At 41.8% G+C, this 16253-nt stretch overlaps 1 protein-coding gene across 1 annotated transcript in view; it reads left to right on the forward strand.

Moving 5' to 3' along the window:
- The first annotated feature begins 9270 nt into the window (after window positions 1-9270).
- The window catches only part of PLCL2 (phospholipase C like 2), a 100245-nt gene continuing 93262 nt past the window's right edge, over window positions 9271-16253 (forward strand). Inside the window, exons 1-2 of the mRNA XM_053978033.1 lie at window positions 9271-9338; window positions 10028-10565. Coding sequence (XP_053834008.1) covers window positions 10257-10565 — 309 coding nt within the window. The 5' untranslated portion in view covers window positions 9271-9338; window positions 10028-10256. The remainder of the gene's footprint in view (window positions 9339-10027; window positions 10566-16253) is intronic.

Here is a 16253-nt window from a genome sequence, read left to right on the forward strand (position 1 = left end):
GTAGAGCAGAGAGGAGGCTTTAGCTAATTATAGTCTGCATTTGAAAGGAAAGCAGCTCTGTATGTAGAATGGTATGTTTTAATACTTGGTGGATTTGTAATGGTCAAACTGTTGTTCTGAAATGTACAACCAAGATGGAAGCTTTGCTTTGCCTGCCAGGTATTTCCAAGGAAATTTGTGCTAGGGAATTGAAAGGTCAGCCTTCAGCTACAAGGAAAAATAAGAATTACTATGGAGTATATCTGTATATCTTACACTAATCCTATCTAAATTTAAAAATATACTAGACAATTTCAGGAAAACTACTTCACAAATAAAGAAACAACTGTAATGCCTTAGGGTAAAGATTTTTCTTCCACTAAATCAACTTTGGATTCCCACTGGATTAATAAGTCATTCACATATCAAAATCTTAAGTTAATTTCAAAATCCAGAAATTCAAATAAAGTACCTATTTAAAGTACTACTGTTTTTCTGGCCAATTTTTCTCTTTTCCTTGGACAAGTCATGTTTACATTTACAACCAGTATTTGTGAGGTTTTTTTCCATACTGGGTACTGGGGAACAGTGCAGTACATTGTTCTTTAGCTTCATTTGCTCCTTTCACATAGTTTGTCTTGCTGGAAACATCTATTTCATCTGCTTCATCTAACTTCACCTGTTTTTTTTTTTCCCAGAGCACAGCTTTGTATTTTATTGGGAAAACTAAGAATACCCAGAATGTGAAAACAAAGAAAATAGTTGTGAAAGTGTGTGTGTGTGTGTGTGTGTATGTCTGTGTGTGCATAGTCATAATCCAGAAATCATGCTGATAAACAACGTGAAACAAAGCATTATTAATAATTCAAGAAGCTAGACAGCAGGGAAAAAAAAAGTCAAATAAATTGGTTTTTTCTCCCAGATGAACAATATTTAAGGAATTTAGGTGGTGCCTCTTTGGTCAGAAGAAATTACTGAAATCAACAGAATTGAGAGTTCTGAGATAATTGGTCAGAAAAAGAGCTGAACATAGTTTTGAGGAGTTGGGTTAAACACACCTGCACTTCTAAATGCCCAGGGAATCTTTGTGAAGCTTTAAAAGATAGGAAGTTAACTAACTTATTACTTAAGTAACTCAGTGTCTGAATTTCATTGCCTATCTTATATTAAAATGCTGTACTTAATAAAGACTAATTCAGATAATTTTCCTTTCATTGACACCATCGTCCTTTGTACCCTTATTATAGTGCCTTTTAGTTGAGACTTCAAATAAGATTTAAGTGTATGAGGTGCCTTAAAATAATTTAAACAAATGGAAAAATAAAGACGCAGACTGGTAGAAATCAGTGGGTATACACTGGTGAATCCTTTTGGCATGCACGGTGCCTCAGTTCTTCACTGCTCTTTATCCTAAATTCATTCCAGCTACACACATATGACGCAGAAAACATTTCTCTAGAGAAAGATGACCAAGTGCTCAGGAAGACAGCCAGAAATTTTGGAGGTCCTGATTTCTAAATTACCCCGAGAATGTCTGTGTGGTCTTTTGGGGGCTAATGCAAGATCACACTGTCTGTGTTCCAAACTGGATGGCTACTTGCCAGCTCTGAACTGGATCCATACATTTATGTGGTGTCAACAGCAGTAAGCAGCAAGCTGATGTTGATTGGGGCTTTTAGGCTTCTCTGTAACACAGGTACAAATATAATTAATTTAAAATCAGTAAGTTGATCTTATTCTTCATCGACAGTCAAATTCATGTCTTGTTTCTTGCTTAGGAAGAACTTAGGAACTGAAGGGGAAAAAAGAAAGAATTTTAAATGGAGCAAAAATGCAGCATCTCTTTCCACAGAAAGTGACTTTATTAAATACTGAAATGAGCAATGTCAAATAGTCAGGCATGCATTTAGGCCTCAGCTGCTTCTGCCGGACAAAACACATATGGAACATATCATGTAATCTGCAAGAGAAAATCCCTTCTTCAGCTTGTGTCTGTTGCTTCCTCATTGCATCTGAATGTGAGGAGCTCTTGCATTCATAATCATTCCATGTGATCAGTCTAGATTACTTCTTCCCCTCTACACCCCCTTGGCAGCTAAGTTATTTGAATTTTATTTTAATATTATATTTTAAGATTTTCTTTGCAATAATATATTTTTCTTCCATCTTATTGATCTTATTTAATTTCCTTCTGTCTTCTTCTGTCTTCAAATTTGTTTTTCAATTCTAATGACTAGCAGTCCTTATTCTCTTTCTGCTACCACACTTCCTTGGCATTATCTCCCTCTCTAATTTTGACTTGCTCTTTTGCTCAGTGTTCACTCTTTTCTTTTTTCCTGTGTCTATGTTAGTGCTATGGAATATGATAACAGTAATCCTGAAACTTATTATAAGTAAAGGTTAATGTTTTTACCATTATTTCCTATTGTCCTTCTCTGCTGTCACTTTTCCTAAATTTTCCTCATTCATGCTCTTCCTCTACTATTTTCCTAACTTTTCTGGAGTTTCTCCTGTCCTTCAGCAGTGACTTAGGAATGCTCAGAGCATTGAATTGCATTGCAACTTCTTATCTTAGATGGAGGAGGAAAAAGTAATTTGTACAATGAATTCAAGAAAAATGTATAGATCCCTACAGAAAGGGGAAGTCAGATGAGAAAAGGAAGGATGGAAGGGCTTTTTCTGTACAAAAAGGAGTTAGAGGAGTGCCAGCTGCAACAACTTTGTTTTCACAGCCTCCTGATACATGAAGTCAAAATGTGAGAGAACTAGAAAATCTTCAAATACTGCTTAGTTTTACTGTTATCCCAACAGAGATTCTCACTCCTGGTGACTCTTCCAGGAGTAGGTTGCCATAGCAAAGAACAGAACAGAAACTGGGAATTTCCTTCTGGTTTTTGGCAGAAAAAAATGTGGTACTTTCCCTTTACTTCAGCTGCTCTTTACTCTGAAAGTGAATATATTACTGTATTAAAGCTGTATATTAACAGAGAGATTTTGTACATGAGCATATTTCTCTGAAAATCCAGAGAGTATAGGAAAAGTTACATTAGTGGTCAGGACCCTGAATTTCATGTCTGGTTTATGCAAAATATAAATGTTTAAAAGAAATTAGGAAGACTATTACCCGTCTACTGACTCCTGCCAGTTTTGTGAGAGTTGTGTAATAGATGTTTTGTTAAGGTCTTCTGACCTGAAGCTTCAACCATAAACCTATTTCTAGTAAAAGAGTTTTGAATATGCATGTGAAACCATCTATAAATACTGTAATTTTTTAGCATTTTTAGAACTAAAAATAAAGAAAACAAATATGACTATTGACTTACGCTTCAAAAGTTGGAATATTGGATAAAAAATTAAATGGTGGAATTGACTTCTGTTAAGAACTGTGCTGGTTAGTGCAACACCCCCAAATCTCCCATCTCTAAGGGACAGGAACTGATGTTAATTGCTAATGCGAGCAATACAAAAATTAATGGGATTAAGGAACTCCATTAAAAGCTTTAGGATAGGATACAATCTCACTGGCTGTTGTCTTGCAGTCTACCAGTATCCATGTCAAACAGCCCGGAAAACTATGTTCCCCATATGTTACCAGACCTTTTTAAACCTGCTTCAAATAATTTGTGTTGTGTGATTTTTCTCACGTGACTGAAAAGAAGTGCATTTATGTCTTGGAGTATAACAAATTTAATCAGCTCCTTTCTCAAGCCCTGTTATAGGCATATACTAAGAATTAAATGTGATTTCTTGTAATTCGGAAAAGTTGCTAGGCTAAAGTAAATTATGTGGAATTTGACTGCCATTCAATAAAAGCACTTAATTCCTCTTTTATATATATATATTCCTCTTTCTGTGGTATTGTGTTGCAAGATTTCTAACAAGACAAGCTGACACCAGCACACAGTTAATTGTTTATCAGTAAAAGTGTGTATGTGTTAACTCTCCCATTAAACCCTCAAAGGTGAAGACATAACACACTGCACTCCTACTTAGCACATGTAGACCCAGTGTTTACACTCATGGACATGATAAAATGAAGACAATTATAGAAGGAGCTCAGGCTGTCAAAAAAATCCAACTGATATTATTTACCTACTCACCTATAATGGAAAAGATGCAGTTTTTCTCAAAGGAGTGAAAGTGTTTAATATTCTGCTATGATGAGAATTCACAAAGCATATAATGCTGAAATTACAAATTAAATGTTTTATGTCTTTTTCTTTGAGCAAATTTAATGAAAGCTTTTGATCACTACTAACATTTTTGTTAGTTTAAGAAAGTTTGGGTTTGAAGTTCGTTGTGGGCTATTTTATTGGCATGCTCCTGAAAAACAAGAGTCAGATGCTTCAAATGACAAAACTAGATGACTTATGAAATGTCTTATGTTTCACAAGTTAAATGCTTCTGTATTTACCTAGTATTTACTAACAAATGTAAGGAGGGAAAAAAATTAAATCCAATCCTTTGCAGAATCCTGGCTCTCCTCTGGTTTTGGTAACTGTAACTTCTCCTTGGAGGGCAGAGTACAACACCAGGAGATGGGAAACACTGTATGTTCTTTTTAATGATGCATCAGAAACACTTCAAGAACAGGTTTGTTGTTCTGGTCTCTCTGATAAAACACATGTGCCTCCGCTGAAATGGGCATGATGCAAGTATTTTCCAGGGTGCCTGCCTTTCCTAGTAGAAGAAAATGCAAATTTTGCTCCACTGAAACTTTATCCAAAAATACCTCAAATGGTATTGCTACAAAATCAGTTTTCCAAGTGGTGATATTAAAGACAAACAAAGATTTGATTTTCAGCCTTTTCAAGAATGGCAAAATAACAACATGATATTAGAATAAAATAAGCTGTAATTTCCTGTTAAGATAAGTCCAGGATTCCCAAAAGAGTTACTCAGATTTAGTGCCTAGTTCAAGATTTTTTAAAAAGACTTAATTTCTAGTTTGCAAACTGAGGCCTTAAGGGAGGCCTTCCTGTCTGCTCTTTAACTTTCTCTTAAAGACTTCTCTTTCAATGGTCAGGAAGGGAATAATCTCTTTCAGTTTTTAAAAACCTTGACCTTTATTAAAACATATATACAAAGAGTCTCATTTTCATAGCAATGTGATTTAAAGCTTTGTTGCAAACAACTAACCACCGCAGCATGATAGCCTTAAAAACAGACAGTTTAGAGAAGAACTGCTGAATTATCTTTATTTAGAAAAGCACTCCTTCTGGATTCAAGAGTCTGTAGAGGAAGAGTAGATTTACTGTTAAGCTCTTGTTAATTCTGAACCATTACATTGAGCAGGCTGGTAGCCAAACTAAAAGGCATTATAGGTAGGATAGAGAGCAAACATTCCTTAAACTGTATTTAATAGGCTAAAATGGTTGAGCTGCTAGATTAAAAAAAAAAATCCTCATCCTTAGAGTTACAGAAGTCTCAAACTTAGTTATAGAATGATAGCAAAGTCCAAATCCCAGCTGACTCCTATAGTCACTGTTAATATAATGAACTTTCCAAAACTGCAAAAAAAAAATTATTTTCATGTACACAATGTTAATAAATGCTCTGCAGTAGACAAATCTGTCAATTTATGTTTTTCTACCTCTTTTTGCCACCTTTACTGCACATTGTACCATCTGCACATTTTATGTGCATATAACACACCTGCACTTTACAGATGTTGTATACAATAATGCATTATTTATACATAAACTTTGCTTTGGATTAATTATGAATCAGATTCTGACTGTAATGGGACTGCTTAAACATGTATACTTAATTACAAACAAGTATAACAAACAAGCATGTGCTAGACTGTGACCTGAACAATCAAGTCAAGCAATTTAAATTATCACCGGAACTATAGAGATACTTACAATAATGAAAAAACATATTTCAAGCAGAGGTGTCAGAAAAGCAACATTTAAACAAGATAATTGCTAATTAAAGTTTTTCATGTTTGGAATAAAAAGTATTTAGTGCATTAGCAATAATCTAGTATTTGGCTTCTTTAAGCACTAGTAATTTAGTCACTGGTTAGGGGTTTAAACATATCCTGTTTCTTGGCATGTTTCTACTGCCATGCTATTTGAGTTAGAAAAGTTCAATGGGTAATGTTAGCTTAGCTGTGGAACTCTGATATTTAATAGGATTTTATGAAAATAGCTAATATGTGCACATGGCAGCAAGTTCTCAGAGTTAAATATTGTTATAGAAGGGTCTTTTGATTCCATTATAATCCTTATTTCATTTAACAATTAAACAAATAGAGCCTGCTGAGGCCACTATTGAATAATGATAATGAAAAAGTTTCTTCACCCCTTGATCTTCAAAAAGTTCTGGCAAAGAAAGTATATAGTTCACATTAATATCACATGAACTACTTTGGAAACCTGAGCTCACAGGGACAAACAAGGTCTCTGTGGAGTAGCTCAGTCTTGGCGACCATTTCTGGGATTTGGCTTATCAGAAATGCCTCCTTTTGTATATGGAAATATTTTTCAACTTTAAGCATTTAAAATGCATCTGAATAAACACTGCTAATTTAAAGAAGTCCTGTAAAACAGAATGGCCAAATAAGAAAAATCAGTGAATGGTCATCAGAAGAAATCTTAGATTTGGAGAATTTGCTACCTCCATCTTGCTAGCACAACCTTTCTAGTTTAGTGTTTGATAAACGTTTTTATCAGTAATTAAATTTCAATATTTAGAATAAGCATAATACAGGTACTATTGTATTGATTCGTGTGCATGTATCCTTAAGACTAGATTCAGAAATTTTACTATTTCCTTTGTATTGAATCATCACCTTCACAGTCAAAAGTCTAGCAATGTCTGCAGGTCTTGATATCATTCATTACAGAACTGTCAAGACTAAAGTTAAATTATTTATTTTTCAGCATTGTTATCTTGTTTCTATACAGGTTGGACAGATAAGCAGAGTTGAAAAGGGTTTTTTAATCCTTTTTTCTCTGAGACAGGACTGATCAAATTTTGCTAAAGGCCTCAAAACTGGTATTCTACTATGTGCATCTTAAGCAGCAAGATGACAGAAAGCACACATCTTCCTCACCAGTTTACTGGCAACGCTCTGTGACAAATGATTCTAATAATATTTCATACTTGTTGCGTATAAATTTCATCCTTCAGAAGAAACAGTGATGCTCCTAATGACAAAGTGTCTTCTGTAGGGATGGTTTGTGATATCCACATCTGTAGATATAATACTGGATAATATTTAATATTCAAGGCTGACTTTTCCTAAGTTAAATGGTGAGGCAAGATGTTCAGGCAAGAGATGTTCACATAAGGGCAAATGGTAAAATCACTGTATTACCAGCTAATGAAAACCACAAACTTTGGCTATTTCAGATCTTAAGTTTAATATTAATGTCCCTAGTGTTTACAGTCTAAATCCTGCAAATGTGCACGTTTTCATTTAACCTTAAGCTTTGTTAATAGTTTGATTAAATTGGGACCATATATGAGTCATGTAGAAGTGTCAGGTTATGAACTTCCTTGACCCACTAGAAATGATACTGAATAAGTAATATTCTCCAACGAGCTTCATACTTTCCTCCAGTCTGCATCACATCTTATGGTTCCTTTTCTGCTGCAGTGACAAGCACCATTGTCCAGACTGCAGACAGAATATTGAAGAAAACACTCTCACCAGCACCAGTCTGTAAGTTGGTGGCTGTTTAATGACCGTGGGGACACAGATATGAGTATCTTCAGGAAGAGGAGATTGAAATGAGGGCTCTTGTGCTCCAAGCGATCTAAACAGTAAAAACAGACAGAAGACATCATCCCTGTGGCTCTGTGTTTTGGAGGAGTGAGCTGTCCCTTGGTGTTCTGAAGGAAAAGATGGCGGTGCCTTCCTTTTGGAGACAGCTCAGGGCAGGCGGCCACAAAGGGACGGTGGCACTGCTCTGCAGTCCACGGTAAAGCCCTGGAGCTGGGACAGCACTGAAAATTTACCCTCCAATCCAGTGTTTTCACCACCAGTATGCTGAAGGGGGATATTTATGCTGCCTTATTCAAGCTATGTAGGATAGGTATCTGATCTCTGTGCCAGCAGTTCCAGGCACAGTCAGTCATCTCCTGAGGGCAACTGAGGGAACCTAAATTAAAAGTGTAGTGGTTTCATTCGACTATAATCTGAGTCAAGCTCCTGCATTAAGCACTTCAGCCAAATGCTGAAGGTCAGATGGTGTGGGCCATCTTAGGTGTCTCTTTGCACTGTTATTCTGCGATTTCCAATTTTGCTCATGTTCTCAATCATTGTCTCCTCAACTGACTCAATTTCTGAATTTCAAGCAAAGGGCTAAGTGCCTCAATTATGGCATTTCATTTCCCTTTATTCAACTTAATCGTGAAATAATAATTGCAACATGCAGCCGTGTTAAGAGGTAAAAATAAATACGTGGCTTTCTGAATTACTGCTCTTCCACCAAGTCCCTCCTGTTTGTCTCATAGCAAACCTAAACGAGCGTGTATGGGGTATGTGAGGGCACTCCGGCCGAGCATGCTGTGTTGTGGACACGCCTGAAGGTAACCATCAAGTTGCAGTTTCCGTTAAGCTTTTAATATTCCAGCACTCCATCACATTCGTTCCTTTAATAATTAACGGCTCTATTCGGACTAATTGGGCTCTTATTGGGCTGTCAGCGCCCGGTAAGGCACGGGAACAGCCGGTCCACCGCCGCCCCCCGCCCTTCCTGCCCACCCGAGCGGCCGCAGCTCCCGGGTGGGGAGGGCGGGTGAAGGGCCCGGGGCCCCGACGGGAGGGGCGGGAGGAGCCGCTGTCCGGGGCGGAGGGGAGCGGAGGATGCAGCCGGGCGCGGGGGGCCGGGGAGCGGGCTCTTTTGTGTCGGCCCGGAGCCCGGCCGAGAGGCGCGGAGCCGGAGCGTGCGGAGGAATCCTCCGGTGAGCGCGGGGCGCGGGAAGGGGCGGGCGCGGGTCCTGCCCTCGGGCGGAGCGCCCCCGAGCTGCCGGAGGGGGGTGCTGGCGGCGGGGCCGCCAATCCGCGCGGGGCCGGCCCTGTGAGTGGCGGCGGCGGGAGGGGGGTGAGCCCGGATCGTTCGCTCAGCCTTCCCCGGAGAGTTTCCTCGCGGGGGCGGCCGGGGCTGCCTCTCCCCTCGGCGTTGCCGGCGTTTCCCCCACACGGGACTGCTGCCGAGCATTGGGCCAGGGAAGGCGGCGGCAGCGGCAGCGGCTGCAGCGGAGAGCGAGGGAAGCAGCCCCATGAATCAGTTTCTCTCTGTATCCGGCTCCGGGCAGAGGCGGCGACCATAGCGAGGAGGAGGGGAGAAGGGGGAAAGCGGCTCCTGCAGCAGCGGCAGCCGGGGGCTTCGCTCGCCGCCGAGGTGGGTAGCGGGGCCGCAGCGTACGGGCGAGGGGCGGCGGCGGGCGAGGGTGCCGCGGGGGCCGGGGGTGCCGCTGCCCGGCCGAGCTATTTCGTCTCTAGAGCGGCTGGATGTCGGCAGGCAGCGGGAAGGCAGAAAAGTTGCCGAGGGCGCCCGGGGGCTACCCCGCGGGGCGGCGACGGTGACCCAGCTCGTGTTCCGGCGCTTCTCGCCGCCGCTCGTGGCCGGAGAGGGGCTGCGGCGGATCGTCCCCGCCGTGCGTGGGACGGGCTTTCCCCCGGGCCGGCGCCGGAGGCTTTGGGGCGTGTTGTTCTGCAAGTTCTCTTTTCGCTCCCGCTTCGTTGCTTCAGCGATTGTGGGTGTCGCTGTGTCAGGGTGAGAAAATACCGCCATCAACGCCTCTCGTTTTTCCCGGCTGAGCAGACCCAAAAGCGCAGTTCCTTCGGTCCCCTCCAGCCTCCGCCGCCCCGTGGCAGCCAGGGCGGGCCGGTCCCTGTCCCCGCGGCGGGGCTGCGCTCTGCCCGCTCGGTGCCCCCGGCGGGTCGCGCCTGTGCGGGCGGGGACCCCGGGCAGCCCCTCTCCTCCCACGCGTGTCCGTGTGTGCGCGCAGGGCAGCGCGCCGCGATGCGACGCTCCCCCGCCTCGTGTGAGGACCGGTTGTCACGTTTCGTCTCCTTTTCCCTCCCCAGGTGCTGCGGGACTGGTGCTCGCCGAGCCGCCACCGACACGTTTCGTCCGTCCCCCCTCCCCTCTCGGAGCTGCGCGGCCTCGGCTGCCAAATGCGCGGGGGAGAGAGACTTAGGCTCAAAATCCCCCGATCGTAAATAGAGAGAAAGCGGAAGGACAGCCACCGCCGAGCGGCCGCGGGAGGAGGGGAGGGGGGCAGCGGTGGTGCTTCTGCCGTAGCCAGGGAGGCTGATGGCGGAGTTTGGCAGCGGTGGCGGCACCGGCGGCGGGGGGCTGCCCTCCTCCCCGGGGCCGGTCCAAGGCAAGGTGGCGTTCAAGGCAGGAGATGGGGAAGGCGGAGGAGGCGGCGGCGGGAGATCCCGCTTTGACAGTGCGGGCAGCCGGGTCTCCAACGGGGACTGTGCTCAGCCGGGAGCCGGTGGGGAGCCGGGATCAGCTCCTCCTGCAAGCCCGGAGAGCAGCAGCAAAGAAAGAGGATTTTCCACCAGTCAGCAACGAGAGGGCAAACCCGGCATCCCCCGGAGGAGCAGCATAATTAAGGTAAGAGCTCTTGCTTCTCTCCATCGGGGTCTTTTTCTCTGTGACAGAGGCAGGGAGATGCGGGCGATACATTGGGTTCACAGAGCCTTGGCTCTAGATGAAAGGACAGGCAGCTTTTTTCTTTCTTTTTTTTTTTCCTCCCCCCTGTGGCGAGGGGACTTGATTTTTCCTTTGTCAGAAGTGGACAACAGTGAGAGGATGTCTTTGTATACATCCACGCCTGGGGGTAGCAGGGCGTCATGATTTGAGGTTTATTAAAGTAGAAGGCTCTAACTCCTGTTAGAGAAGGTGAGAGAAACTAGCTGGCTTTTGACAAAACAACATGGGCACCAGCCTGGCAGAGAAAGACATGAATTGCACAGTATGCTTGTTATTTGGGATGCACCTGTGCAGAGCAATTTAGTGGCTCCATTGGCTTGTGTGTGTGACAGGCACACAGCAGGTGATGAGAGATTCAGGATCTCATTGGGCTGGGGGTGGGAGAAGGTATAATAGGGGACATTCTTCTTGTTAAAAATGACAGCTCGTTTAGCAGTAGGCTGAGTTATACTTCACCTATAGAAACATCTTTATACGTAACTGCATATTCTGAACGCTTATGTTTCAGCTTGAAAAGTAGGGGGAGCATCAGTGGTAGAATGTAGCTTGGGCAAAAAGGAATGGGATTTTTAAAAAAAATACAGTTATTTCTACAAATATGCTCGTTTTGGTTTCTTAAATCCACAGTTCCCGAGATATATATGTTGGGTTAGCTTTCCCAACTCCAATGAAAATGTTGAGAGAACATACAGAAATTGCTCCAACGGTATTAACAGCTGTGAAATGAGGCATAGCTTCAAGTACTTAGGATCGGAGTTTAATCAAGATCAGCTAGATCTAAATTAAGATAGATGTGTTGTCTTCTTAGATATTTATATGCTTCCAAAGTCAGCTATGATAGGCTGACCTTGGCTGGATTCCAGACACCCACCAAAGCCACTCTATCACTCCCCTCCTCAGCTGGACAGGGAAGAGGAGATAGAATGAAAGGCTCATGGGTTGAGATAAGGATAGGGAGAGATCTCTCAGAAATTATTGTCAAGGACAAAACGTGACTGTAATTTGTTAATTACAGTTAATTTGGGGAAATTAATTTATTACTAATCAAATCAATATAGGATAATAAATAAAACCAAATCTTAAAAGCACCTTCCCTCCATTCTGCCCCCCTGCTCTGGTGCAGGGGGATGTGGAAAAGGGGTTGTGGTCAGTTCATCACATACTTCTGCTGTTCCTTCCTCCTCAGAGGAGGACTCCTCACAATTTTACCCTACTCCAGCATTGGGTCTCCTCCCATGGGAGGGACCATGAATTTCTATAGCCGGTCTTACCCACAGGGTGTAGTTCTTCATGAACTGCTCCAGTGTGCCTCCCACATGGGGTCACAAATCCTTCCAGGAGCCCTCTCCAGTGTGGGTTTCCCACAGGGTTGCAACCCTCTTCAGGCATCCACCTCCTCTGCTGTGGAGTTCTCCATGGGCTGCTAGAGGATAGCCTGTCTCACCATGGTCTTCTCTGTGGGCTGCAGGGAAATCTCAGCTCCAGGGCCTGGAGTCCCATCCTTTCACTGACCTTGGTGTCTGAAATGTTGTTTCACTTGTGTACTGTCCCCCCCTTCTCTGGCTGCAATTGCTTCTGATGAGTTTTTTTTCCCCTACCCTGTTAAGTCTGTTAACCCAGGGGCATTACCACAGTCACTGTGGGGATGGCTCGGCCATCTGGCAGCTGGTTGGCGTTGGTTATGTTGGTCATAGGTGAAGCTACTGGCAGCTTCTCACAAGAAGCCACCCTTGTAGCTCCCACTGCTACCAAAATCTTGTCATGCAAAACCAGGAGGCATTCCACCCCTTATCACCACATCCATCATACAATCTTCACAAATTTCAGTCACATCAACAAAAAACAATTCCCCACGTCAAAATCAAAAACAACGCTATCACAACACCAAACAAAACACACAGAATTCACCACAATTAGAACATAAATTTCACACAATCAGTCTGTGTTTTACCCATTATCTCTGTTGTTCTGTTGCTTGGATGATGGAAGACTAGTAGTGTATTGAATGTTGTGTTACTGTCTCCTGTGCCTTGCTGTAAAAACCAAGGGGAGAGCAAGGGCAGTGAGCAGTGGAGCACATTTGACAGGCTGTACCCACCCTTCCTGTTTGAGCAGTGATGCTGGGCGTGTGTGTGTGTGCGCTAAAGAAATCATAACAATGGACAGGGGGCAGCTGAGCTTGGTATTGGAATAGCTTCATATTTGCTGGATTTGCCAGTGATATTTTTTTACAGGTCTGATACTTCTTAACAATTTCTTGATTCTTCTGTGGTAGTCCAAGAAAGACAGTAGTGTTGTTTGCAGTGTGTACCATGCTGTTCTACTACTTTGTAGTGTATGATTTAATTATGCTGCAACCTTCTGCCTCTCTGGGGACCAAGCAAGGTCACAGTACCTAGGGATTTGTGATATATTAAGATCAAGAAGCATGAGATAAGGAAATAGGTTTTGAATTACATTTCATGGATACCGAGTCAAGGTTCTTAGTTTCTACAGCAATGATAGCACTTTGGAATACAAAATTATTCAACTTTCTGCTGTTATTGCTGCTGAATACTGTTTTGCAGATGTGAACAGTAATCTGTGCAGCAGCCAAGAACTGATTACTAAAACTTTCTGTTATTATTTGAATAATTATCTCGAGTGGAAAAATGTGACAACACAGCATTTAAAGTTATGTGGTCCATATATTTATTTTAGATATGACTGTTTTAATACTTCTGGGAAAAATCACTTGTCTAAATATATTCTGAATATGATTCTGCCTTCTTAGTTCAGCAGTTCAGGTGGTTTGAGTCCAGGTGCCTTGGTGCCTGGTTTTCACTATGAAGCCTTTTGGAACATCTGGCATGGGTAGTAAACCTGAAGATGTTTCTTTCCTGCTCTTGCACAGCAGAAGTCTGTAAAGAGTGGAGAAAGTAAGATGTAATATGCTTTTGGAAAGTGTTCCAGGAGTTATAATAGCTTATTAACTGCTCTTAAAGAAGATACAAAGTGACCTTAAGGAGCAGGTCTGTTCCATGCAGATGTAGATTTCATATGATCATGCAAAACATGACTTTGTAGTTGATCTGTAAAATGCACCTTTATGGAATATCAAATACTTAAATGTTGAGTCTGCCAATTACTGTGTAGGTGCTTCGGTCACAAATGGAAAATTGGCATTTGAATAATAGTTCTAGTTCAGATTAAATTCTTTAGAACCACATGTTTGTGCATGAAAATCAGGAGCACAGATCCATGTTTTATTTTGGTTTCAGTCTGTGCTTCCATTGGCTGTCTATTTTCATAACTCTGAGAGGAGCAGTTGCTGCCTTTTTCCCTTTCCTTTCTTACTTTCAGTCTCTGTTCCCTTTTTCCAGTAGCTCCATATTTTTTCTGTCTTATTTATTTTGTGCAACTGCTAATTTTGACTTTTTCTTTCTCGTTTGGTGTAAGATGATGTACTCTTCGAGGCTGAGGTGTCACCTAGGATGATGACAGGTGGTACAGCCGCTATTACTGGAAAAAGTAACACAGCCTTTATACATAGTAGTTTACTTGACCTTTCACTCTCATGTATCAGCTGTGTTTAGGCTGAAAGGATTAAAGATTGTACTCTTCATTTGTAGCAATTTTTATGGAATCGCCTATTTTATTGATTGCTCTTGTTGAACCAAATTTGAGGGCCAGGGACTACATATGTGTGTTTACAGAGACTTTTTCACTTTCTATTTCTTATTCTCTGTATTTATGAGATTCTGATTTTTCAAGAGGCAATAGCGATGATGCATTGTGCATCCATGGGATTAAGGCTCTTGGATGCCTGACTTGTGAACTAATTTATATACCACTTGTTTGTATATAGTGGGTTTTGGGGTGACTGTTTTGTTTTTCCATAATATTTTCCTTGGTGCAGCTAGCTGTGATTTCCTATTATGTAATTTCCTACAACATTTCCTATAATATTCTGTGAAATTAATTTACATCTTGCAGTTCAAAGTGGGTTTAAGCATCCTGTGAACTTTTCTTAGCTGCTCTGACAGTTGGCAGTGATCTTGCTTTATTTTTGTGTGAGGTTCCTCCACGCCTTTCTTAAAGAGACTTTGAGGTGGTAGGCGTTTGAGAATCTTTAAGACAGCAAGTGACTTGTGGTGTATGGGTATGTTTCCTTAGAGCTGCCTGCTTCCAGGGGTGTCCAATAAATGCTTACAGAACCTCATGGTTTCCCAAAGCTACAGACCTAGACAGAAAGAGATCCATGGGGATAAATATGTCTTTATTAGGAGACAGGTTGCAGTAATAAAATGAGAAGAGATACACTTAGGAGAGACTGCAGTTATTTAGGAAGGCAGCAGTGAGAAACACGTGGAGGAAGGTGGCTTTAGCATTCTGTGAGCAGGAGTGTTTTTATCAACATGTCTGTGGAAGCAAAGTCCACGGTGGTTTTTTTGCATATACCAATACTGATCTCAGTGTCAATAAATTTATTGCCTGATAACTTAAACAGATTTGCATCTTTCTTTTTTTCTTACATGTCTAAACTCAAGCTTTCATTCTGTAAATTCATGTACTTGCTGAGCATTGTAAACTCCTAACTTTCAAAGCCTGTATGAAGGGAGGAACCAGATTTAGCAGGTAGATACTCTAGGGTATAATTTTCAGCAGAGCTTTGCTTTGAAATGAAACATATCCGTGTCTTTCTGTGACAGGGGATTTAGACAGCATGTACATCAAGATCTTCTTTCTTGTTAGAATGGCAGTAAATGTTGCTAACTTGTTCAGTCTTCTGTGATCTCTAGCTCATACTGTAAACCCATTTGTATCAGGTGTAAAAAATATGAAATATGGAAAATGTTGGAAAGTGTTTTCTACAACTATGTTTGTTTTACAGGCTTTAATATAAACCCTTTTGCATTCATGGTAAACTCCAATGTAGCATTTTCAGTGGACTTAGGTTTTCTGCAGTCCTAAATTATCTTGGCCACAATGTTTGCAAGTCTTCATGGAGGCCCAGGAAAAGGTCATACATATTTGACTTCCATCTGAAAGAATATCAAGGAATTAGGTTGCTGGACTCGTTTAAAGTATATGAAATTACTTGATTTTCAATTATTTTTCATACTGCAAAGAAACTTGTGTAATGATGTGAGTAGACTTGATTAAGCAGTCTTTGGCCCAAAGATGCTAAGGTTCCTTAAGTTCAAAGAAAACAGCCATGAAGAGGAAAGAAGGAAAAAACATATTTGGTTTACTCATGCCCTTTCCCTTGGAAACAAAATGCAACATTATCAGTGGAATTTCTTCTGGTTACAGAAGATTTTTGGAAGAAGGATGTGGATGTCCCAACAGTAAAAGATATTTTGCCTAGAGCACATGTGCTAATTGATACCAAAAATGACAGCACAAAAAAAGCATTTATTTAGGAAAGAAGCCTGTGATAGTTGAGCTCCCCCTACATCTTACCCTGGACAGCCATTCAACTACACAGCTAAAGTGTAGGTTTTTCTGAGAGGCGGTTTCTGGATTTTTTTTTTTAATTAGTCTTTTTCTCTTTGTTTCAATGCAGATCTGTCTTATCTCTCTGGTTTGTCAGTATGAGAGACCTGA

The sequence above is a fragment of the Vidua macroura genome, chromosome 1, assembly GCF_024509145.1.
Source record: "Vidua macroura isolate BioBank_ID:100142 chromosome 1, ASM2450914v1, whole genome shotgun sequence".
NCBI lineage: Eukaryota > Metazoa > Chordata > Aves > Passeriformes > Viduidae > Vidua > Vidua macroura.